This window comes from Podarcis melisellensis (genome assembly GCF_964234715.1).
Source record: "Podarcis melisellensis genome assembly, chromosome: 9".
NCBI lineage: Eukaryota > Metazoa > Chordata > Lepidosauria > Squamata > Lacertidae > Podarcis > Podarcis melisellensis.
In genome coordinates, this window is record NC_138541.1 from 46533310 (window position 1) to 46559914 (window position 26605).

The 26605-nt window shown below is 41.1% G+C and overlaps 1 protein-coding gene across 2 annotated transcripts in view; it reads right to left on the minus strand.

The window, feature by feature from the left end:
- Nucleotides 1–24882, minus strand: part of GLRA3 (glycine receptor alpha 3) — an 82001-nt gene extending 57119 nt beyond the window's left edge. The window contains exons 1-2 of one of the 2 annotated variants that reach the window (XM_081926127.1): nt 24337–24882; nt 3471–3598 (exon numbers count right to left, since the gene is read on the minus strand). In XM_081926127.1, coding sequence (XP_081782253.1) covers nt 3471–3598; nt 24337–24407 — 199 coding nt within the window. In that variant the 5' untranslated portion in view covers nt 24408–24882. The remainder of the gene's footprint in view (nt 1–3470; nt 3599–24336) is intronic. The other variant, XM_081926126.1, reaches the window with a different exon arrangement.
- Nucleotides 24883–26605: the final 1723 nt, after the last annotated feature.

Consider the following 26605-nt stretch of genomic DNA (forward strand, 5'->3'; position numbering starts at 1 on the left):
ATATGGATAAGCCCTTAGTTTCTCATTTTCCCCACATATGTTGTTTTCCACATTTCCACATCAGTTTGCAGATTTTTTTTGACAAAAACAAACCCCTTCAGCCTTTTAGTGTGATTTTCTCCTATTATACACATTTTTGTATGCAGTTTTCCTTATATACACTTTTTTCAATGCAGTTTCTCCTAGCAGAATGCATTTTTGTATCATGTTTTCATTAACATCTGCATTTTTATGAACACTTTACCCTAGTATATGCATTCTTATACATGCTACTTGGCTGGAAAACAACACTGTGGAATTTGGAACTGTGTGAAGTTCAAGGGGTGTTGTGCCTTGTTTAAGAAAGTATGAATTAGGTTGGTTCACCTTTAAATTATAACTGAATTGACATTCTTCCTATCCGTGGGAAGAAGCAATGTGGCTACCTCAGGAGCCAGGACATTTGAGCATTCATACTAAGTCATTGGTTGGCTTTAGGTGCAGAGTCCAAAATAATACAAAATTCTATTTGGCAATATTTTCTCCCACAGTATAAAAACACATACAAACCACAAAACTCAACAAAGAGGATGCTTATCTGAACAATAAGTCTGAACCTCTACTTGCAGGTTTTCCTGTAACTGACATCTTTAAATGGCATCTCAAGATGTTCCTGTTTATCTTTGCTTTTGGAACATGAATTGTATTGTTTCTGGGCTATGATTTTACATATATTACTTAGTGCTTTAGTATTTTAATTGCAATCTTGTGATGTTATTGATATTTTTATAGCATGATTGTTTCAGTTTTATGTTTCTGTTAAGCCACTCTGTGGCAGAAGGACAGAACTAAAAAACATTAAAACTAACTACCACATAATAGTTCAGATTTATTTGTTGTTGTTTTTTTGCAAAGTATGCTTTTAAGAAAGAGAAAAGTGCCAAATTAGACTTGGGTCCCTTCTGTATTCATAGAATCATAGAGTTGGAAGAGACCACACGGGCCATCGAGTCCAACCCCCTGCTAAGCAGGAAACACCATCAGAGCACTCCTGGCATATGGTTGTCAAGCCTCTGCTTAAAGACCTCCAAAGAAGGAGACTCCACTACACTCCTTGGCAGCAAATTCCACTGTCGAACAGCTTTTGCTGTCAGGAAGTTCTTCCTAATGTTTAGGTGGAATCTTCTTTCTTGTAGTTTGGATCCATTGCTCCGTGTCCGCTTCTCTGGAGCAGCAGAAAACAACCTTTCTCCCTCCTCTATGTGACATCCTTTTATATATTTGAACATGGCTATCATATCACCCCTTAACCTCCTCTTCTCCAGGCTAAACATGCCCAGCTCCCTTAGCCGTTCCTCATAAGGCATCGTTTCCAGGCCTTTGACCATTTTGGTTGCCCTCCTCTGGACACGTTCCAGCAAACGTGTTCCAGCAATTACAAAATAAGGCTTTTGATATTTAGAATACATGTTGCAGAAGAATTCACTACTGGCTCAACATCTGCCCTATTCCACAGTTGGCATGACCTCCTGGCGTCTATAATAAGCTCCACTATCCAATCTCCAAATGACCCTCCATGCCTTCAGCTTTCTACTAATGCTTTCCCCTGGAGATCTTTAAAAGATTCCAATAAAAAGTGGAAAGAGATTGGATTGCCTCCTATTATTTGCCTGAAGTCATCTTCTGTGCAGCGTAGCTAAGGTAGATTGAACTTGAAGTTTATGTGCTAATGGGAATAACTATGGTAAGTAAACAAGAACAGCTTCGGCTGCAAAGCAGTGGCAGTGGGGGAGAGAGAGTAATTAGGAAGATGATACCGCCACAACATCAGGAAAGTAATATTAGAAGTGCATATCTTATGTAACTGTGCAAGTTCACTTATATAGCAACCTTCTTTTTTCTCTCACCAAGCAAAAAACCCAAGCACACAAGGCTCAGCACATATGGAACAGCTGCCCATGGAGGCAGAATTAAATGGTTCCCTATGGCTAGGAAGCTGTTTGTGTGAAGTGGTTCACTGAGTTGCTATGCAGATGAAGGAATTCAGTCTGCTCCTCTGCACATGCTTGGGTTTAAGGTTTTGAGGACACTGAGAACACTGATAGCTTACTATGTGGTCCAAGTCACCATGGGGAATGATTGAAATAAACCTCCCGATGGAAACCATTTTGTGTGAAAGAGAATATCTAGAAAGAGAGGAGCACCGTATGCAAGCAAATGGGATAAAATGGTCTAGCAACCTACATTCCCACATTATTCTGAGTTTAAACTCTGCTACTGAAGGCTCTCTCCTGCATTTTGAATTCAGGCACCCAGCCAATACATACACATGGGTCAGAGGGTTTCATATTTTCCTCCAAAATATAATTGCATGATGCAGTCCTCCACAGGGATGGTATGCACATGGATACTGGACACGAATACTGGAATCATGTGGGCAAGACAAACTGTGTGTGTCTTTCCCAATTAGGTGATTATTGTGTGTGAAAGACCCACACAATTGACTAATTCATACACATCACTATTGAATAAGATTCCAATACAAGGGCAGAGCCAGGATCAGCTATGGCTGAGCCATCTGAAACCCATGTGGTGGTCTCCCTCCTTTAGGAATGGTGGGCATTGCTCTCTATTCTTACCCTGACCCAGTATTTTAGTTTGCCCACAGCATTGCAGCATCTAAGTTTTAGTTCTGACCAAATCTCTAGCACCTGATGGCTTGAAACAAACAGAAAATTTGAATAATGTAAGTTCTCAGCACCACCCATAACAGTCCATCTTTTCAAGGGAGCATAGCAGAGTACCATTGGCCTAAGGAATCTCATCTTTGTCTATTTTTTATTATTATTTCCAGCCAGTTCTAGAAATACTTCCACCTATATATATTTACTTAAATGTCATACAATTTCTGTGGTTGCTTTTAAACTATGTGGGCATGTGGATGTTTAATTGCAATAGGCTGCATTTTTTCACCCCATGCCTACTCATAACTAACTGTTTTATCACTGTGCTACCTGTTATAGCTACCCGCTTGTGTGATGTTTTGGGGACTTTCTGCAGGATAGGGAGGACTAGCTGGGGCAAAGTCAGAAGGTTGGCAAAGTAGTTCTGCATTCTTCCCATTTCGTGTGGCAAGACTGTCACATCCAGTTTGACACTTCGTAACAGGCATATTACAGAACTGTTTGGCACTGAATAGCTGCTATATTCTTTCATGTTTCTAACATAACCTTAACTACGTTTAGTAATTTATATTCTGTCATCCAAAAATGTTGCAGGAATTCTCCATTGCAACTGAAATTTAGCACTGTAACGTCTCTAGAAGTTTGAACCAGCAGAAGAACATGGAGTTGTTGTTTTAAAAAAGAAAAGATTGTTGAAGTGTGAATGATCAAAACCATATTCTCAATTATGAGCCAAACATTTTTCTTGCTTCTAAAACAATTGAAGCAACATTATAACCCAAATGGACACCTAGGAGATGACATTACCTTTGAAGTTCGGTCTTATTCTTGCATCGTAGCCAGACATCCTACCCATTAATTTATCCAGGAAATCTGATGGGGACATTGGCATGCTGCGCGATCTTGCACTGTCTGTTTCCTTCGTGGCCACCAAACTAAAAGCAAGCAAAATCCACACTTTTAATCAACTTAAGCATCCAACATTTTTGAGATTCAATGATAATTGTTGAAAACTAAATTGAGAATTTCATTGGTACTACTTTCCATATTTTCCCCTTACCCTAAATTAACCAAACATATTTTATCAGAATAATACCAAATGAGAAAATGAACATACAGTATTTTTAAGGTTGCAATCCTAAGCAAATATCAGTGGAAAGGTTGTACCAAAGCTCTTTTAATAAATTTCATCTGGGATGTCCAAGAAGTGAATGACTCCCATTGTGAAATATATTTCCATGGGATATAAACCCTATTAAGGATTTCAACTCATGAGTAAGTAACCCAAATGCTACAACAGAGGTTATTACATGAGAGTAAGGAGGAAAGCTTTATTTAAGGCTTACAATGGCATAGGTCAGGCTATGGGTACAGAATGCCAAAAGCACAGCCAGATAATTTAAGATCAGCATCAGGGATCTAAAACTAGATGAAAGCTGCAAAGATGTCCCAACATATGGTCACACTTCCCTGTCAGATTTTGAGTTCAGCTGTGGCGTGCTCTCCCTGTGAGACTGACACACTTGGAGGCACAAGCTTCTATGAAGAGCATGTATCTGTTACCAACAGCAGAGGCAGCCCTGAGTTTTCAGTGATGGGATGGAGGTCAGTCCCACAAGCTGAGGTACCACTCCAGCTGCCCAGACTCCCCTCCTGGTAGGTTAAAACCCTCGTCCATTGCTAGGGAGCAGGCTAGAGCAGGCTAGGCAGCTAATGGGACTGCCTACATTTCCCCCAACATCTAAATGCACAGGAGGCCACATCCTCCCTCTCAGCCTGCTCCCCACCTGTGGTGCCTTCCATGCTCTGCTCCTCATCTTCCTCATCGGATAGCAACAGCTGCTCCACTTGGACTCACGATAGTAGAACATGGGAGCAGAAGTGAATACCTTAAGCTTTGGCCCCTCCTTCACCTGCTACAAGCTGTGGCCTTTTCCTATTCATGGGGGCTTCCTGCACCACATATAATCCTGATTTCCCAGAGCTCCTCTTTGTGTGGGGAACCTACACAGTTAGGGCAGCATTCCCCAACCCACAGCAAATGGTCACCCTCCAATTTACTGAGGGAAACAGTAGGGGTCAGAGACAGCACATTCTGTTTGCCACCAGAGCTTACTGGATGCCCACGGGAAGACCACAAGCTGAATTTGAGGGTAACGACCCTCTCTCACTGCTGTTCTCCAGTGGTTAGTGTTCAGAGAACTGCCTCTGTTGATTCTGGAAGTAGCTTACAGTGGTACCTCTGGTTACGAACTTAATTCATTCTGGACATCCGTTCTTAACCTGTAACTGTTCTTAACCTGAGGTACCACTTTAGCTAATGGGGCCTCCTGCTGCCACCGCGCCACTGCCACACCATTTCTGTACTCATTCTGAGGTAAAGTTCTTAACCTGAGGTACTACTTCCGGGTTAGCGGAGTCTGTAACCCGAAGTTTTTGTAACCCCAGGTGTTTGAAACCCAAGGTACCACTGTATAGCCACCATTACAGCATTACACAAGAATAAATTACAAGACTGACTGGTAATGCATACAAAGATTCCCCCAGTCACCTACCAATGACCTAATCCTCTGTACTTATGCTGTGTTGTACAAATAACATACAGTCGTACCTTGGATCCCAAATGCTTTGGCTCCCAAACAAATCAGCTCCCAAACGATCAAAACCCATAAGTGAGTGTTACGGGTTTTGAATGATTTTTGGAAGCCTGGCATGGCTTCCACTGCTTCTGATTGGCTGCAGGATAATCCTGCAGTGAATTGGAAGCCACGCCTTGGTTTTCGAATGTTTTCGGGAGTCGAACGGACACTCAGAATGCATTCTGTTTGAGAACCAAGGTACGTCTGCATAGGAATGGACTTGGAAGCACAGCCATGTGCATATATTCACAGTGTTCAGCTGGGTTTACATCCATTTAAATGGGCATAGATTGCAGCCTCACAAGTCTGAACATGCAGCTGAATGCAAGCAGGTGCAAGAGCCGCTCCTGTTGGGTTTTGTGTGTGAAGGTGCCTATGCAAATTTGACTGCCAGTCATAGACCTTGCGGGTGTGGCAGAGAGAAATTGGGTAAAGCGATCAAATCCCAATCCCTTTTACGCATGTTGGATCAACAATTTGCACAGAGCTACTGCTGTATCACAGATTAAAACTGTTCCATGTACTGACACCCAATGTCAAGGACACCTCTTAATGTCAGGGGGAAAGCATTAGAGTTTCAGAACAAGATGCCACCCATGATCTTTCATTCTTGTCTTTTTAACTTGGTTCATCCTTCGACATGCTTCCTTCTGAATCTACTTCAACGGTTGTCTCAGCCATTTCCCAGAGCAACACAAATCCATTTCATACAAACGGTGAAGTAGGTGACTCCATATGAAAGCTCGGCCCACAGGAAAAACACATAAAGTACCCCTGCATCATATGACTTTTGCTGCTTACACACTACAGCTTAAATCATATCACACACAGCTCCCTAAGAGGCTTTGCATCACAAAAATTTGGCATGGTGGCAGCAATGACACCACAAGAGTAAAATAAGTATTAAGCCTCCAGTGACTACTCTTCAACCAGGCCTTGGGCTGATTAATACTCTACAGCCTTTTAAGTGTGTCTGTGGGAAGGGGGGGGTGTTATTGTTTTGTTGTTTTGGTTTAATTATTTACTTGTGTTTTACCCTGTATTTTATTCTGTGAACCGTCCTGAGATCTTCTGATTAAAGGCAGTATATTAAATAAGTAAAAATAATAAAATAATAATAATTTCTTCTACATTTTACCTGTGTCATACATTTCGGGGGGGGGGGATACATATTTTTCTTCTAAATCCATTTGAATGACGCTACAGCTGTGCTTCTAAAACAGTGGGGTGCATGACCCACTAGTGGACCTTGGTGCCACAGCTTGCCCTGCACTTTAGCTATGCCACCCCCCTTTTGCTTGGACTAATGCCAGCATCAGAATCTTTTTGTATGCTGAGTAAAAATGGCTAGAAATCAAAAGAATTTGGAGGGTAGAGGAAAGTCTCCTTCTTCTGAGGCAAAAGTGCAAGAGAAGGTGCCGAAGGAAAATTGAAAATGAGATAAAATGTGTGGGTGGCATTCAGTTCTTGTCCAGATTAGATCAATTGAAGTTAATGGACATGGCTAACTTAGCTTTATTATGGTACGTTCTACAGAAAGACAGCTTACCTAAAACTGCCAGCATAGTGCTTGAGGTGTTGTTATGCACCCCATAATCTGGATAAAACAATATCTCCCCTGAAGTAAACTCTTCAGCCCAGAAGGTCATATGGCACCAGATTGTTCCAGATAACTCATTGTGCACAAAGTTCATCTTCCTTTAAAAGAAGCCTCTACAGTAGAATTACAACTAAAAGCAACTCTCTCCCAGGCAAAATTGTCATCTTGGCCCAGCATGAAAAGTGTCATTTTTAATATCTTGCTCTTCTTGTGCGTTCTGAACTCTCTGTGACATTCTAAAGGATGTTCACATGCACAGAAGATCACAGTCCCAGTATAACCTACAATGTTAGTTTATTTTTATTTTAAATAGAATTGTTTGTAGGTCCCCTAAAAAGAATCTAGTCAATAAATACAAAGAATGATTACAGCAGTCTGTGCTGAAAAGAACCCAAAACACCCCTGAAGGGGAAAGAAATGTAATGTTTGGCTTCATACTATTTTTTACAAGTGCTTGACCCCCTCAGTACATCACCCAGTACTCATCACAATATTACTCCAGTTACCAGGAGTCATGCCTGATTAATAAAAAATGTTTCTTTATGAGGCACTCAGTCTCTGCTGTTGCTTCACCTGCTCCCGAGCCTCAACACTAAGAATTAGGTGTGGTGGAAAAATAAAGTAAAAACCAACCTATACTCTGCACAAACTCAGGCATTCTTGATTCTTCATATCTGTAGTACATGACTTGAGTCCTGGCACTGAACTGAAAACAACATGTCCCTTCTAGGCCTAAGTCACTGACACAATGCTGTTGCTTGAGTGCAAAACCAAATGATACCAAGAATCATAGAGTTGGAAGTCCAACCCCCTGCAGTGCAGGAATATGAAGCTCTCCCATACAGGGGTCAAACTTGCAACCTTGGCATTATCAGCACCATGCTCTAACCAACCGAGCTATATAGGCTGACATACAGTTGGAAAGGACCTTAATGCACAATGGAAACAAATATGTTGATGCTGAAGATCTGTGCTGTGAACATACAGCAATAGCTCAAGGACTTCCAAAGTTTATGCCACCACAAGGAGTATTTCTCTTCATATGATAACAAAAATTCCTGGATAATGTACCTAATGTTTCTGTTGCTCTAAGGGTCCTTCTAAACACTTCCAGTATCAGTGGCATGTGGTAACCGCAGTTTCTGAAATTGCAGACTTATAAGAACTTACATATGCTCAACAATGTTTCAAAAGAGACTACTTGGTTTGTCAGTTATATCATTTGAACATGCTCAAGCATCAGCCCTTGACCTGAAGGAACTGGTGGCCAAATCAGCAAAGGAAAAGGCATGCAAAGTGATATTTTGATGTGCCTAAAATTGAAACTTTTTAGAGACAAGATTATTCAAAAAGATTTGTGTGCTAAAACATCTTCTGCATTTGAGAAAGATAATAAAAGATTGTTGTGTTACTTATTCTTGCAATTTAAATGAAATTTAGCAGTTTCAAGTTTTCTGCTTTTCATCCCCCCCCCCAGCAAGCTATCTGTTTTTGAAAATTGAAGATAGAATTCTTTTTAGGTAGGATGCAAGTGCCTAGCCTTGCCTAAGGCACAAGATAACCCTGACAGCTGCACTGAACACAATGCATGCCTGAGATATGGCCACCCAACTTTCTCTAACATCAAGGAATCATTTACAGCATTCTGAGATACTGTGAAGGAGCCCACCTTGGACCTAAACACCCATATTTCTGGTCTGACTAATGAAAGAGCAAAGCTTCAGCTTGAATGCTTGCTAAAAGCTGAAAAACACTTTTCAGTGGAGTGTGATAAGGGAATTCATGGAAGAAACACATTCAAGCACAGGCAAATAGGCAAGTACTTACAGTAGATGGGCATTAACAACATCAAAGTTTTATAAGCAGTGCACTGAAGGAAAAACTGATATCAGTTTATGTCTACATCTGACAAAGTATCAGACTTGTGTGGGCATGCATATTGAATATCAAACATGTATACTACATCTGAAGAACATACCATACTATACTGGTCTGACCACAGCTGGAGAGGACATCATTCTTGAATAGCAGTTAGGAAAAAATGACAGCCACATGTTAAGAAACTGTCCTTTCAAACAGACACACCCTAAATAATATGAAAGTCTGCTGCTGACAAAGAACTGCCAAGAATATTGCCACCTGTATATGTATTGTGCATTATTAAAAAATTATTTGCAGAATATTTTCAAGAGCGGAAGAAAAACAAACCAGCTTAGGTACTAGTTTCTTCTCCCACTTCTAGATTAGAGACTGGAAGCAATAAAGCAGTAAAGTCACCATAAGTGCTTCCTTACCAAGTAAAAACTTAGTATTGTGTTGTTATGAGTTTGGGGTGTTGCTGAGACCCACCAGATAGCTTCTAGGAGCCACAGGTGAGAGCTGAGTGCAGGGTGGGGACCAAAGGTGGACAAACTATCCCAGAAGGAGTGTGATATGTCACCCACCAAAGGTACTACCCCTCCCCGAACACCCCATACACCCCAAATACACAAGCAACATTCCAAACATATAGTACATTGTCCAGAGGCCCCATCCAGCCCCCACAAGGACGACACACAACTAGAAGTTTAGTTCTTTATTGGCAAAGGACTAAATTACATCAGCTCCAAAGGCACAAGAATTACATGCACCACTCCTGCTAAAGAGCTTGCTAGGCACGTCCCTCTTCAGACCTGTGCTCCTACCCAACAGTTGGAGCAACAGCATGCCATGCCCCCTTCAGCACATTTAAACCCCTCCTCTGACATGGTGTGCACAAGTGTGGCATTCGTATGGAGCCCCCAGTTGTTTCAGGACTATTGACCCATACACCACTAATCCGCTGCCACCAACCAGGTTCTCCCCGGTAAATCACTCAGTCTCAGTCGAGTTCTCAAGTTAACAACGAAGACTGTAGTTTATTGCAAACACAAATAAACTTTAAATGCATTCGAAACGCTGTTACCCTTTACCCTCTTAGTCTTATTTTATCCTGTCTCTACCTCTTCTACCTCTCCTCACACAAGAACCAACTGCACTAACTGTCTCTCTATTTCCATCTGTCTTCCAACTGCTTTAACTCCCAACTGCTTTTCCCCTACTGCTTTTTCCCATCTGTCTAAACCTCTGGCTAAGTCTTTTTAAAAACAGGTAGGCTCTGCCTCTGGCTTTTCTATTGGTCTACCTATTAACCCTTTCTATCCCCCGTACTGACATTTCCAAAAGAACAGGCAAATGCCACAACAAGCAACCAGCAACTTCTCCTGCACTGCATCTCCAGCTGCTCCTGAAACTTTAAGCCCTTCCTTGTCCTTGGAGACAGTGGGGGAGGCGATGGAGGAGATTCTAACAGCCCAACTCTCTTTGGGACTGTCTCTTTCACCTCTGCACCATCCTGCAACTCTTCCCCCACATCTGAGTCTTTTCTCCCTGCTTCACAGGTGGAACAAAACCACTCAAATCACTGGCCCATTTCTCTGGATCATTCTCCTGCCCCTCTGCCTCCTCTGCACAACCTTCAGATTCCTGCCTGTTCCTGACATAGAAAAATGCAAACAAAAAACAAAAAGAAACAAAAAGAAAACAAACAAACAACAACAACAACCCCCAGCCTTTCAGGTTTTTAGTCCAGTGTCACAATGACTAAGTTCTGTATGTTTAGCCTATATGGTAGATTTGCTAGCCTAGCCTAGCTCCACTGTAGGTCACTTCTAGTTACTGTAACATCGGCAAGTGAAGGAGTAAGTAGAAACACAGTTAGCGGCTATGTATTTATATATTTGACAGAAAAACAAACTCATGCAGGGAACCTTAACAAGAAACTAATGAGACATATTTTGCTCACAGATAGTTTCTGTGAAGAATTGCCCAGTTATATCACATGCTGCCTTTGCAAAACAAGACTCTTTAATGAGTGGGTGCACAATATAAAGTCACATTTCTTTATTACCATTGCAGTTACAGCTTCCATTAGTAATAATGCAAGTTTTATATATACGGAAGGCATGGAATTATTCTCCCCGTGTTCTGCATATCTTTATTAGCAGCTTTAAAAACAACACAACACTCGGACTTCAAGTGTTTAGACCAGCCTTCACCAGCTTGGTTCCCTCTAGATATTTTGGACCACAAATGCCTACCAGCTCCAGCCATCACTCTCATGCCTCTGTGGGGTTGGCAGTCCAATGCATCTAGAGAGCAGTTGGTTGGCAATGGCTGGTCTTAAGAGAAGGTAAAATGGAAACTGGATGGAGGTCACCAAGAGAATTTTCACTAACTTGGCTTTGGAGAGCTACATTGTTTATATGAATGGATGGGAAACATTTTAGTTCCTCTTCCATGCCAGAGATGTGGACAATAACACTTTCTAGCTTCTTGGATTTCAGCAATATGCCAATGAAGGGGAGAAGGAGACACTGCAGCTGGGTCCCTCCCATCAAAGAGATGAATGAAGGTGCCCAACCATACTCCTTTCCCCACAGTTGTAGCCCCTGAGCAATATACAAATATGGTCTTGTCAGAAGCCATCACCTGGCTGATGCTTGGTGGTGCAGATCAGGACCTTCTTAAAGAATTGGTGGGCACTGGAGGCCTATCACATCTGGGGAGTTCTCTGGGGCCATAGAAAGAGATTTCCCCACTCCTGCTATAGGTTATACTGGATGTTCTTAGTACCATAATGGAAGGCAGGGGGATCCCATGGGATTTAAACTTAGTGAAAAGCAGTATGTAGAGCTTGTAAAATAAAATAAAATATATTTTTTTAAATGCTGGTTTTAAAAGCTTAGGCTATATTAAAACCAAGGCTATTGATTTTTTCTTTACAAATGCATTGCTATTTCATAATAGCACATTGATTCCAAATGCTAGAAATTTAAACTCCTCTGAATAATTAAAAAGGATGATACTGTTTGGTTAAACATTATAACATTATTCATATTTTGAAGAGGAGAGGAATCCCAAAGGCTCCGTCGACATAAAATGTTCCTGACCAAGAAAGGGTGGGTGGGAGATATCATCAATAAATCATGCTGCACAGAGCTACAACTATTCCATGTTATTTATCAAAATCTATTCTCATCTGAGTGAACTGTAAAACTGAAATACTGTAAAAGGAAAATAACAAGGCTCTCAATGCAGCTCCAATATATGTTTTCTTCTTTTGTTTTAATTTATTCCTCAAAGTGAAACAGGATGGTTTAGATCAATAGCCTCTAGATGAGAGATGTAAAACTTCTAGAAAATTTGAAGCCATGGGAATGAAAACCCTTTCATTTTGACTGTGTATGTGTGTGTATGAAAAAAGGAGAAATTATATATGCTTCCTTTTCTCATTGTAGAGATGGGCAAGCTCTCCCCAGTTTTGGATTAATTTAGAAGTGATAGAAGTTATTAAAGGGGGGGAAATCAGCAAGAACTCAGATTATTTTCTGAGATAATCCAAGTCTTAGAAAATGATCCCACCCCCTTTTTGCCAGACCTACCAATTGCTCAAACAGCTTCCCTTGCAGCCCCCAAACACCCCTTTCTCTTTATTTTTCAGTGAAGCACTGACATAAACAACAGTAGCACATGGAGACAATGGAGGGATGGAGGTCTTCTCCTTTCTCCTTTTCCTCTTCACCACTAAAGTGTGCTGTGGAACAGCATGCCAGGAAGAAAGTCTAGGTGGTCCTTTGGACTGGTAGTTTACCCAGTGGCTACTGCAATGTGAAGACTATTAAGTTTCAGGGCCACTGTGCCCTTCATCCACAGCATGCCAGAGCACAGAAGCAAGGAGGAGAACATCTTCCCTACCCTCATGCCCTGCTGTTGCTCCTGTTGCCACAAGTTTAGTAAAGGAGAGTGGGAGTTTGTTTAAGAGGTGCTGGCAGGAAGGATGTTGACCACTCTTTTGGACTCAGATTTTAGTCTGAGCTGGAGAAGAATTGAAGGGCTTGGAAATGATTATTTCTCCATTGCAGTCTCCAAAATTCTCAACTGAGGCTGAGCTTGGAGAAGGTTGCTGACATCTTGTAATCATTTACCAAAGGTGTCATGGACTTAGAAGACGCTCAAACTCAGGACGAAAGAGAGAAACGTGCAAAGGCACATTTGGCAAACCCTCACCATGAACAACTCCCACCCTGAAATGTATGTCTCCACTGTGGAAGGATGTGTGGATCCAGATTTGGCCTCCACAGTCACTTACGGACTCACTGTTAAGACCATGTTCATGAAAGACAATCTAACTTGCTACGAGTGATCACCAAAGAAGAAGAAGAAGAAATCATTTGTGAGGAGAAAGCTACATGATCAATTTGGGATCAACACACAAATGGTTCAGTCTGTCAACAGCATCTCATCTTTCTGGATTGACTTAAAATTGACCTCTCCCTGGCCAATTTGTGCACATTTGCTCTGATTTCTGACATGCTACCACATTCTATGAAAAACAGAATCAGGTGATGATGAATATCAATGGGGGAAAGCTGGGCCACTTGCTAGACCTATCAAGAACCCCATCAATGCATCCCAATGTCATAGTTGTGATGAGTTGTAGCCAAGTAGCCTCTGCAAATGTTACAACACATTTTTTCATAGAGCTACTCTTGCAGAACAGATGAAAAATGCAGGGGATATTGGATCTTCTAACAAAAAACAAGATGGATGAATAATTCTGTTGATTTTTGCAACCCCTGCACTGGCTAGGTCAACTTAAGAATGAAATTGAAGGAGCTGATTCTTACCATTAAAGAGCCCTTGTGTATCTTAAGAATATCTCATTCTGTAAAATCCCATCCATCCACCCACCCACTCATCCATAAAGATCTAGTGAAGGAGCTCTTTTCATATCCCACCTATGCTGGAGATAAAATTTCTTGTCCATAGAGATCTCAACCCTTTGGAACCAATTGACTTACCATCAGAATAAGACTAACCTTAAAATTATATTGAGGCAGCAGTGATGCCTTCTGTTATTGGAAGACTTTCTAATACTGGTACACTTCATTTATTATGACCCATGGCTAGTTAGTAGCCTTCTGAAAATATGGCTGACTTATTATTCCTTATGACACTTAAATGACTGTTGAGTTTTTAAACTCTTACTTTATTACTTTGTAAGTGACTTAGAGAAGTGATGATGTATTTCAGTTATCGATAACTGAAATGTGGGGCATAACAGTTTTAAATTAAACTCTGTCTTGAATACATTGGAGGCCCACCAAACTCAATAATGTTCGAAGACAATTCAATAGAAAGATAAATTGCGCTCCAATGGATGGTGGAATTAGAGAGGAATGAATGTTATAATATCTTTACTTCACTGTTCAAGGTGAAGTTTAGCCCAGTAAAACCAGCAATCATTACTATTTGGAAACTTACATTAATCAAGGAGTTAACACTTATTTTCTCTGTTAAGTTAGTGTTAGGGGGAATATAAATTGGGCAGTTAATATGCATAACAACTGGCCATTGTGCACCTTTACCTGGCCTCATAGAAAATGTGCAAATAATTTGTCTATTAAGAGGGTATTGTGCAAATTTCCAGGTCAAAATAAAAAATCTTCAGCCAGAGCTGACCTATGAATGATGTGGGGTGAAGCAGCTGCCTCAAGTTGCTGAGATGCAAGAGGTAGCATTTTCTACCCTACCCCACTGCTTCAACCACTGGTGGAGAAGCTCTGCTTTGTTGCTGATCTACAGCACCTCAGCTTTCTGGAACACTCCCCCCTCACTTGCCAAGCTTTGACAAGAGTGGAGTGTTCCAGGTGCCCTTGCAGAATTCCACTACCACCCAGCAGAAAATACTTTGCAAGGACTTTTCCTTGAGGGGAGGGCAGCCACCCCTGGCTCCAACAGGCTCCTGAGAGCATGCATATATTGCCCTAATATCGCACATTCTTTTGTCATTATGCATAATCTTTAATAGGTATAGTCTCCATAAGACGTAGTGAAACTGCAAATTGGCCAGTTATTTTGCACATTAACTGTTAAACTTACATTGCCCTTAAAATATTTATCTGAAATATATTTATTTTTAAAAAGCAAATAATGTTGTCTTATACAGTGGTACCTTGTGTTAAATACGCTTCAGGTTACTGACTCCATTAACCCAGGAATAGTACCTCGAGTTAAGAACTTTGCTTCAGGATGAGAACAGAAATCGTGCTCCGGCAGCGCGGCGGCAGCAGGAGGCCCCATTAGCTAAAGTAGTGCTTCAGGTTAAGAACAGTTTCAGGTTAAGAATGGACCTCCTTGGTTATAAATAATTGGCCATCATTAAAATAGATTAAGAATTGATGATAAGAGAGATTAAGAGAAACAATTAGTAGGAGAATTATTTTATGGTATTTAAGCATGTGGTTATAGATTTGGAAATAAGATGATAATTTGCTTGACAAAAATTTATGAAAGATGTAAATGGGAGCGGGAGACGTGAGGAAGTTCAAGGATACTATGAAACTTTGTTAAAACAAAGCAATAATGTTTATTACTATTGTATTTTCTTTTTAAAAAACCTTAATAAATATTTTTTTTAAAAAAAAAAGAATGGACCTCCGGAACGAATTAAGTACTTAACCCGAGGTACCACTGTACATGGATACATACGGTACATTTAATTACTCATAATCTGAACTGTGGGTCAACCATACAATTATCAGACATGCACATCATGTAACCCTCTTACCAATAATTATTAAATAATCATATTGACTTAGCTAATAGCATGTACTTGATTCTTTGGACATTGTGTATATTAGTAAATGTTCTCTATCTGTTAAAAAGATTTATGTTGCCTTTCCTCGATACAAGAACCAGAATGGGGAACAATATATATTTTAAAAACCTATAAAATATGCCAGTAAAACTAAAGCCCACTTCTTAAAACACCAGTAAAAGAAGACAATTTTAAAAGGGTTGACAGAGGTGAAGGCTAAATTAGATATATCTTTACATATTGAAGTGAGACAGCATTCCACAAATGGGGTGCCATGATGAAATGAGCTTCTCTTGACAATGGAATTCAAAAAAGAGTCCCCTTTGCTTCTCCTAAAGCATGGACAGGCTGGTCATAGTGACGAGCCCTTTTCAGGTATTTATGACAAGGGTGAGAAACTGCATCTGGATGGAGACCAGATCATTCCAGATCATTATCTTTCTCACTACCCATATGCCAAGTTGGACAGGTGTGCAAGTCTGACAACTGGGCGAGTTATTCTGCTCTGGTCAGACCTCACCTGGAGTACTGTGTCCAGTTCTGGGCACCACAGTTCAAGAAGGACACTGACAAACTGGAACGTGTCCAGAAAAGGGCAACCAAAATGGTCAAAGGCCTGGAAACGATGCCTTATGAGGAACGGCTAAGGGAGCTGGGCATGTTTAGCCTGGAGAAGAGGAGGTTAAGGGGTGATATGATAGCCATGTTCAAATATATAAAAGGATGTCACATAGAGGAGGGAGAAAGGTTGTTTTCTGCTGCTCCAGAGAAGCAATGGATCCAAACTACAAGAAAGAAGATTCCACCTAAACAGTAAGAGCTGTTCGACAGTGGAATTTGCTGCCAAGGAGTGTGGTGGAGTCTCCTTCTTTGGAGGTCTTTAAGCAGAGGCTTGACAACCATATGTCAGGAGTGCTCTGATGGTGTTTCCTGCATGGCAGGGGGTTGGACTCGATGGCCCTTGTGGCCTCTTCCAACTCTATGATTCTATGATTCTATGAGTTAGACAAGTGTGCAGGTGACCCTTTTTTTGCTTGCATGGTTTAAAATCAAATTTTGAGGGCAAAGGCATTACCCATGGTCTGGGAAAGCCCCATGTAAGCCCCACCTCCAATCAGCTGAACAGCAGTGCTTGCAACTCTCATTTTGGCTGAGTTGGCTTGGTTGAAATGGTCTTGTGGGCACATGGGAAGGCCTGGTGAGCCTAATCAGACCTTCAGGCCAGAGCTTGCACACCCCTGATGTAGGGCTTTAAAAGTAAGCAGCAGCATCTAGTATGGCAAAGTTTACTGCATCTTCACGCCTTGCTTCATAATTTCACTTTCCCATAGGGAAATTAGTATTATTTTGGAGGAGTTTGCACATTATTTGATTGCTTTTCCATGCACAAGTCCATGTAGTATAGAGTCATCAATATCTAAAGTCCTTAATATCTAAAGCTGAAGGGATCAAAACTGACACTAACTTTTGTATTTTTCTTTACTTAACTGGTTTGTGGTTTGGAATTCTAGTGACACGTGTTGTAAAGAATAACAATATTATTTCCAGAGTGACTCACCTCTATTTGCAGAGCAAGTCAGTTAGCTTGGAATATATTAAGAATGGTTAATAATAGGAAAATGAGTTTAGCACAGCTTGAGGTGTGAAATGTAAATAGAAATCCAAGCATCATTTTAATTTGGTTGTCTTATAAACTGCCAAGTCCCATGATAATTTCCAGCCTTGGCTTTTTCTTCATCTGAAAGATGAACTGTCTCACTTAGACTTTCCTATGGGCAAGCCGATAATGTGCGTTGAGTCCATGTGTGCAGAATGTGGAATGCAGGCAATCAACAATGTCTTATGTACCATAGAGCAATCACATAGCCACTCTGTAATGTGTCAAAGTCTGCATAGAGCCGTTCAATTTCTAGTTTAGGCATGGCAGTCCCATTGCTCCCATGACTTCAAGAAGAGAGCTTAAGCTAAGTTCATTTTCACTGACTTGGCTAAGATGAAGTCATCTGAAATCTGCAGCATTGGTCCCATTTAGTAATTTTTTTATTAGGTTTAAACCTTTCTGTACTGGACATTCAAAATTCAATAGAATATTTTTTAAAAAATAATTATTCACAAAACCATTTAGAAGCCTGCACTATGTTTCTAAATGAAGCATAGGCAGGAGCAAGATGAGGGGAACCATTTTAATTAATTTCTGAATGCTTTGTAGGTTGCTACCTTTGTGGCCATCAAAATTCCCAATCCCCTTGAAGCGCAACAACATGACCAATGGCATTATGCTGGTAACAGACATATTCCTGACAGTTGTACAAGTGTAGCAATCGACTGTTTGCATGGGCATTGGAGAAAAGATGGTGGGATAAACTAGTACAGGAGATGACACATCTGTGATGCACCATAACAGAGGCCTTGCCTGGTCACCTGGCTCTATGCAATTCTACACGCCAGTTGTATCAGGGTAAGCCATGCTAATGGGATTTAAACGGACAGTCAGCATAGTAGGCCAAAATTGCTTCACACAGAATGCCTCTGAAGCTATGTCCTAACAAGCCTCTGTGTGCACTTCTGCAGCTACTCATATCTATACATCAGAGTGTGAAAGCGGAAAAATCAAAGGAGATAACAAAATACTGGTTTTCCAAAAGCAGAACAATCCTACTACATTTTCTTTTGATATGAGATATTGTTAGACCAATTTCTGAAACGTATAAGGAAACCTTAGCTGACAAAGAATTTGAAGTCCTGACCAAGATTTGTGGAGAAAATGAATAGAATGTGAAAACGAGCATAAAGATTAGTGACAGATTAATTGTACCAATCCTTAGCTTTCTTAATAGCAAAGTAGTGGCAGTAGCAGACAGCTATATAGGAAATACTAAACAATGAACTAAAAGAATAATGGCCTATATCATGTTTTTCCTGTAAAAAACATGGCCAGATAATATGAAAACAGGATAATCTTTTCTCCAGTTTTCAGATTTCCCCCCCAACAAAAGCATTAACACTATTAAGGGGAAGTATCTGATGGCACATCCATCCCCTATATTGAACTTTTGGAATTAACTTTTTATTTCTGGCTGAAAACCTACTTTAAATGCATCTGCAAAGTTTGAAGGCCATAGAAATCAAATGCTTCCCCTTAATAGAGTAAATGCTTTTGAAGACCTTAGAATGGGTCAAAAAATTAAAACAAGAACAATAATAAAACCATAAAACAACCGCAACCATCCTCCAACTATCTGTAAACATAATAATACACAAACCACACATGCAGAGCTGTTTTCCTGGGGGGGGGGGACAACAACTAAAAAACAGAGAAGGAGTCCTTCAGGTAACCAAGTCCTAAACTGCTAGGGAATTTATATGTCAAAATAAAAAACTTGAATCATGCTTGGTAGCAAATAAGCATCCAGGACATGTCTCTTCAGCCTGGTGTTACATGGCGTTACATCTATCAGGTCCATCAAGATCCTGGTATCTGTTTTTTGCACTAGCAGCAATCTCCATATAGTATTCAAGGGCAGCTGACATACAGCACATTGTATCAGTCTAGATGCGAGGCTACTAAGTAGAACATAGATTACTGTCGCCTGGCTATATCTATTGAGCCATAGCTGAAAACAGGTCCTCTGACCCTTACACTTCTAGCAACAAGGTAGAATCACCTCTAGATTATGCACAAATGCAGATTTAGGACATTGCGACTGGTTCCCCAACACAGGGTGCAGGGGCCAAAGAGGTGTCTTCTGGCCTCCTTCCCAATGTCTAGCTAGTGCTTGCCCGGATTTGGAAAGAAGACAGGAGGGCTTTAGGACTCTGCCAGAGCCTTGTGCTTCCTTCCCAAAGCCCAGCACTCCCTTTGGAAAGGCGGCTTTGGCCCAAATTTTAGCCTCACACAAGGTGCCATATTACCCCTGATATTCACCTGGTCCTTCAGGTGCAATGCAGGCCCATTTAGAACATACCTAATTCCTGCCTACTTAGTATATGTTTATTAAAGTTCTATACACTGGTACCTCGTGTTAAGTACTTAATTCGTTCCGGAGGTCTGTTCTTAACCTGAAACTGTTCTTAACCTGAAGCATTACTTTAGCTAATGGGGGCCTCCTGCTGCCACCGCTCCGCCAGAGCACGATTTCTGTTCTCATCCTGAAGCAAAGTTCTTAACCTGAAGACTATTTCTGGGTTAGCGGAGTCTGTAACCTGAAGTGTATGTAACCCGAGGTACCACTGTATATGTTTCAGAATTCAAAAGAAATAACAAAGAAAATTATAGATGCAAAGATATGCCCCACAGAGTCACAATAAACTGTTTATAATAGAGTAAGGTTTCCCAAACTTGGGTCTCCAGTTGTTGTTGGACTACAGCTCCCATCATCCCTGACCACTGGTCCTGCTGGGTAAGGATGATGGGAATTGCTGTCCCAATACAACTGGAGACCCAAGTTTGGGAAACTTATCCTAGAGCAACAATAGGGAGCCTGAGACCTTCTAACCAGGCCCAGCCAGCCTACCCCAGTCCAACTACATCTGGAAGGCTTCAGGTTTCCTATTACTGATGTAGTTTGGAGCCCAGTATGCATTCATTTTGAGATTTGGTTCCTATGCCTGAAACAGTAACCTTCTGAGCATGAACTATGTATGACCTACCTTAATGTCTTCCCAGTTTGAGGCAGCCTTCGCCAACCTGATGCTCTTCAGATGTTTTGGATTACAACTCCCATCAGTGTTGGCTATCATAGCCAATGGTCAGGTATAATGGGAGCTGTAGCCCAAAACATCTGGAGGGTAATAGGATGGCAAAGACTGGTTGAGATGTTTCTGTGTGTGTGTGTGTGTGTGTGCAAGCTCCCCTGTTCCCTATTTCATTATATAATCTAAATGTGATACTTTGGTATCAACATCAGTGCTTTTTATTGCTCAGTATTCTCACTCGTGGGAAAAAGGAACATAAAGCACTATCCTGGACATGTTGCCATGCTTCTTATAGTAACTATTTCTAATTATGTTTATACAAGTATATTTATACAACGTTTATAAAATCTTGCAGTGTGGAGTGCTCCAGTTCATGAATTCAGCTAGCCAACCATGTGGTCTTCTAGGCTACTCCATTCCACTCCCTGTTCCAACATTTAGCATTATATTACTACCGAACATTCACAGTCCTCATTTGGCTGTTTAGTCCCCCCCCCAATATTTTTTGGTAGTTCTGCAAACCTTGGGGACCCCTGGGCATACAGATACTGCTCTCTTGTTTTTCAGTGGCCTTGAAGTGGCTACAGTCTTTTCAGCACCCATCAGATCCACATAATTTCACTCAGTCTCACTTCACTCTGGGCATTGTAGTCTTAAAAACTGCACAAACTCCTTCCCTTCCCATCTCATCCCATGTCTGCTCTCTGTCTTTTATTTTGTTCTATAAAACCTTTAATTATCATAGGATGAACACATAGTGAATCCAAAGCAGTGAGAATATAACTCAATCTTTGTATGGTTTGGTAAACAGTAGTCTTATATTTCACACAGGGATGCATTTAAAAGACTATTTCACCACATTTCTGGAGATTTTTCACATAATACATATTCTAGTGAATTTCTTGTAAGAATGGTTGGATGAGAACATACACCTCCAAGTGAAAATTAGTTCTAACTTTAAATTATAGGATGATAGCTCTTATATTCTATGCTCCTACGTTATTGCTCAACACACCCACTCGCTCAATTTCCCTGTTGTGACTCAAGAACAGATCCCTCCAACTAGAGGTCACTCTCACTTGTCACAAACACTTTTATATGCGTCATTACCTCTCAACTATTGTCTGAGATTATTTTTCTCTCACTCAGATAGGGGGCTGAAGCATTGTGGCATCTATATATAAAAAAAAGCAAAATGTACTCTTCTCATTATTGTTGGCCTTTTTTAAAAAATGAAAGTATATTACCTTTAAGTTTTGGCACATTTGCGAAATTTTATCCAAAATTAGAAATACATTTTACACAAAAAGATCAGAGGTATTGTCCACTGATCTTTAGCATATACAGGTCTGCTGGTCCCTACACATTGGACATGAAATGGGGTGATGTTAGGCACATTTGACTAATTTTGAGACTACTGCCTCTACTCTCCAAACAAGTGGGGCACATGGCAACAAAGCAGGTGAGGAGTGTTTCTGTTCTAGATTCAAGCCATAACATCTCCCTCTCCCCAGTTGTTCTTTTCCCTTCCAACAAGCAGTTAACATTCCATGCCCACTGAGCATGCTCAATTGTCATTGAGATGGTATGCCCCTCTCCATTTTGGGGTTTTTCTTGGGTTGGGTTGAGGGTTATTTTTCTATGGGGGAGCAAGCTGGACATGATCTCAGTCCCATTACATTCTTAATTTTTCAGTTGATGCCTACAGACAGTTCTGTCTCCAGTACCTGAGGCATTAAGTAACTTCTCAGTGTTATCGAAGAAGTGACTTACTCAAATAGGTAGACAAATACAAATATCTTCTTCTATTCCAGGCATCCCACTCTGTTGTCCCCGTCCCCCCGCAGTTGTATGGTTATCCCCCTCTCATCCATTCAACATTCTATCCCCCACAAAATTAAATATTGTCAATCCCGGAACCTCTCTCAATCTCTTAGAATGGCAATGGCGCCCACCAGAGAGGGGCTGGAACCCACCAGAGAAGTGCCAGAACTGAGTTCCTGTAAGTTCCCCCTGAAAAAGCCCTGCCTGTGTGTATCTCTGGGTTCTATTGTGTCTGTAAGTATTCCGTCTTGTGCATAAACACAAACGTGGGAAGACTCAGATTACTATTAGCATATAGACTAATACCTCACTTTTTAATAGTATACCAGGAATTCTCTCACTCTAAGAAAAACCAGGTGCACCTACGTCCCATTGAAGTAAGTGGATTTTAAGTGTGTGCACTTTTTATTTCAAGAGATTTATATACATTTCTTTCCTTTCCAAATAGTTTTTGTCATACATTAAAAAACACATCTGCTTTAGTAAAATAAAATTAACAGCTAAAGCTAAAATATGTGGCTTGTAAATACCGTAACATGCCAATGGCATATCCAGTGAGGGCTCATTTCATTTTATTTCCCTCTCTAGCTCTGCATGTCCTCACAATGTTGTGCACTTTCTCAATAACAACCTGATTAGGAGTTCTTCCCTTTGACCCTCTCACCCTTCCTAGTACCATCATAGCTATTATCTTTTAACCAGAGCTTGATCATTTTACAAGTCTGCGAAAGTGAAATTAAATGAGTCCATCCTAGCTGGTGTTCAACTGAAGACATAACCCAATAACCTCTGGAGTCAATATGTACTTGAAATGAGTTGGGGGTGCAAGGCTTCAAGTATAATTGCCCTGTTGACTTCTGCTTCTCAGAAATGCACCTAGTGTAGTACCACTGAATAAAAATGGTTTAAAGAGCCCTTTGTAATACCCTTTCACCAAGTTGAGAATGGAGGCTCAGTTACTTGTTTTGTACATGAGCCCTTCAAAAAAACAAGATTTATCTTACCAGCCATGCCATAAAATAATCACCAGATCTACTTCATACCATTCCCTTCCATTAATGTTATAACCATCATGACATTGAAGCACAACCTAAAGAAATTAGTTTTGCATTTCATAATGCAGATTAGCAGCTTAAGAACATGCAGACAAACATGCAGAAGCTTCAGGTGATACTTGCTAATTTCAGGGGTCCCTCCATGTTTTTGTAGCACAGCTCATGAATATTTGTATGTGAAAAAGAATTTCACTTACACAACAGTTTTCTTCCTGCATGTTTCTGTGCATGTTTTTGAATATGAATATGTGCATAATATTTCAGCATCTCATGCATGTTTGTCATGTATGCTGTATGAAAAGTTCTTCAGATAAAAACATGAATAGCCTAATATTTCTGTTATTTTGGCATGCTTTTCTTTACAATAGCTGGGTATCACTGTTGTGAATTTTATTTTTATCATGAAGGGTTATATATATAGCTTGGATACTCCTTTAAGTCCTCACTTAGTTCTAGTTTTTATGGTTAGGTACTTGAGTTGGATTTTAAATAAGTTAAAATTATTAGATTTAAGCAAATTTTGATGCATTTTATTTTAATAAAACTAAACTGGCTTAAATTCAAACATGTAAACTGAACTGTGGAATGGGCTATAATCATTCTTTTTAGGGTTCTGTGTGAAATATCCCAAGTGAGAGTGGGGCAACCCACTAAAATACACATTTGAATATCTGGCACAGAGAGTACACAGTGTAGTTTGGGGAAAACAATCCAATATCAAATTCTTTCTTTTCTTTGTGAAGCTGGCAGCTATTGGGACCTGGAATTGGCTCTTAGGGATTAATTGTCATATATTTATTTCAGTATGAAAGAATAACAGAGAGATTTCTAGTTCTGAATAAACACTGTACAATTCAAATATTGCTCAGTAATATTCCGTGCTTCGTAACAGAATAGCGGACAAAACAGGATACCGAACTCCAGGAGAACCAAACTTGGGGAGGGGGAGGCGAAATTTAAACGTCAGGCACAGGAGTACAAAACAACAATGGTATGGGATGCAAGAGACTATTGCACAACAGTATCAGAATGTCCACATAAATCTCGCTTGCTAGTCGACGTCTGTGGGGGCATTACGAGTGGAAGAGGCATTTTCCACAGCTCCGTCCATGAGTCCCGTTGCCTCTGCCGCGCAATCACACCAAGTAAGGCACATCTGGGAGATCTAGCGGAGACTCACCTGAGCAGCACCGCAGCTTCCCACAGATAGAATCCCGAGACAGCTGCACGCAGGTATCTAATCCGGGCCATGATATGGTGAGGAATTCACAACCTCCTCCTAAGCGAACGTGTCCGAGTCATGAGGGAATCCAGGAGGGAAAGCGGAGGAAGGGAGAGTTCAGCCTGAGAGCTCTTCTGCCGAGTGTTCAGCACCTCGGAGAGCTCCCCGGCACCCTCCAGCACCTGTAAATCCAATCGCGCGAGGACGCCTCTGCCCCGGGTCGTCTATTCTCCAGCGCCTGGGACTTCGGGCATTTTGGGATGGTTGTTGTTGGCAACCAGCTCGCCAAGGGTTGCGCTGTGCATTTAAAGAGAGAGGCTGATCCCAGGGGGAAAGACCAGGCAGTCGAGCAGAGGCATCGGGAGAAGCGAAGCAGCGGCAGGGAAGACCTACTTTCCGCCTTCTCTTCCTCCGGTCCTTCCTTCTCCGGCCAGAAGCCAGCTCGCCACATTCCTGAACACTGGGAATGCCAGGGCTCGGGAGGGGAGGAGAGGGGAGGGGGAGGGGGCGGAGACGGAGACGGAATCAAAGCAGTGGACTTTCCTCAGCCAGTCAGGGGAGCTCCCAGGACGACGGAGCAGATAGGCAGAGCTGCCTCGCGAAGACGCTGAAAGGGGCGCTCGGTGGGAGCGCGTTTGCACAGAAGCACGGGGATTGACGAGGGATCCTTTAGGCAAGGATGCTGTGGAGAAGGACGGAGGAAAGGATTCCCAACCGCATCAAGGAGGAGGAGGGAGATGAGGGGAAGTGTTGTTTGGGAAGGGGATTGCTCCTTACTGTTGCGGAAAGACAAGAAAGACCTTGCCCGAAGGGACACGTGTCCCCTTAGTGCTTTGTCTCTTCATGACGGGAAAGTTTATGTTGTGCGATGGTGTTGTGGAAGCAGTGGGGTCTCTCTCTCTCTCTCTCTCTCTCTCTCTCTCTCTCTCTCTGTGTGTGTGTGCGTGTAAACATCTGGAACAAATGTGGTGAGGTTGTCATGATTCTCCGGGTGGAAGATGTGGATGGATGACTCGCCCTAGAGTTCAGAAAGAGGACTGTTACAGCCAGTAAGTGTAGCGAGTAACCATCCATGTCCAGCGCAATCAGTTATCTAAAATGAAGAAGGGAGTGAGAGAGAAGGATCGGCAGTACAATCCTGTGCATGTTTGCTCAGGAATGTCCTACTGTATTTAGCAGGGTTTACTCAGTAGCTGATTTCAGGATCTCAGCCCACGTGTGTATATTGGTGGTGGAGCCGCTTCTGCTGTTATCTTCATTGACAAACCAACATGAACAACCTTCTTCTCCGCAGATGGTTGGGATACATACAAATTGGCTTCTGCTCTTTTTGGTAGCATATCAGTTAAGTTATAAAATTAGATCAATTTAATGACTTGGTTTAAAAAAACACGCACACAGGCATAGTACTCAAATTTGGTTTTAGGCATTCTTCCTCACATTCATCTTGGGCAATGAATCCACCCAATACAAGAATAATGTTAGAAATTGCATTCCATTAAAATAACATTCTATTATTTTAGGCTGCACTGCTAACTCTGTACTTGGATATAAACCCCAATGAATTTCAATGGAACTTACTTCTGAGCAGGCATGATAAGGATTGTGCTGTTAGTTATGTAAACATTGGGGGCTGGCCATTGTTGGTTATACTCAGAGTAGACTTACTGAAATCAACTGGGGTAAATTAATTTCAATGAGTCTTCTTTGAGTAAAAGTTAGTTGGATTCAATCTCTTATTTTTAAGAAACTCTGAACTGGCACTTTTAGAGAAATGTAAAAAATTCATTCAAATTAGTTTCTACAATCAGCTTTGATAAGCATGTGCATGTATCAAAGGTGAGAAAAGAGGCATAAAACACATCTCCTCATATTTGGAGTACTAACTTTTTAAACTAAGCCATTTAATCTGTCCTGTTTCCCACAGAGACTTAAGCAGATGTGTTTTTCTTTTCACAGTATTAATTAAAACAACTATCAGGAGGTTTCTAGTGTAAATAGGCTGCAGTTATAATTTATATACACCATCCTAAGTATGCCTTATTCAACACTATGGAAATTCTTAAAGCGAAAGCATGTTGTAAGTGCTGGTTTTTCTCATTGTTAAATTCACTAGGCATATTTTGAATTAGTTCACTGATTGCCTTGTTCTTTGTTTTTAAGCTTATAGAATGGGGAAATGTCTGCAGTATTGTATTAAATAAATCCCTTTGAACACACACAAGAC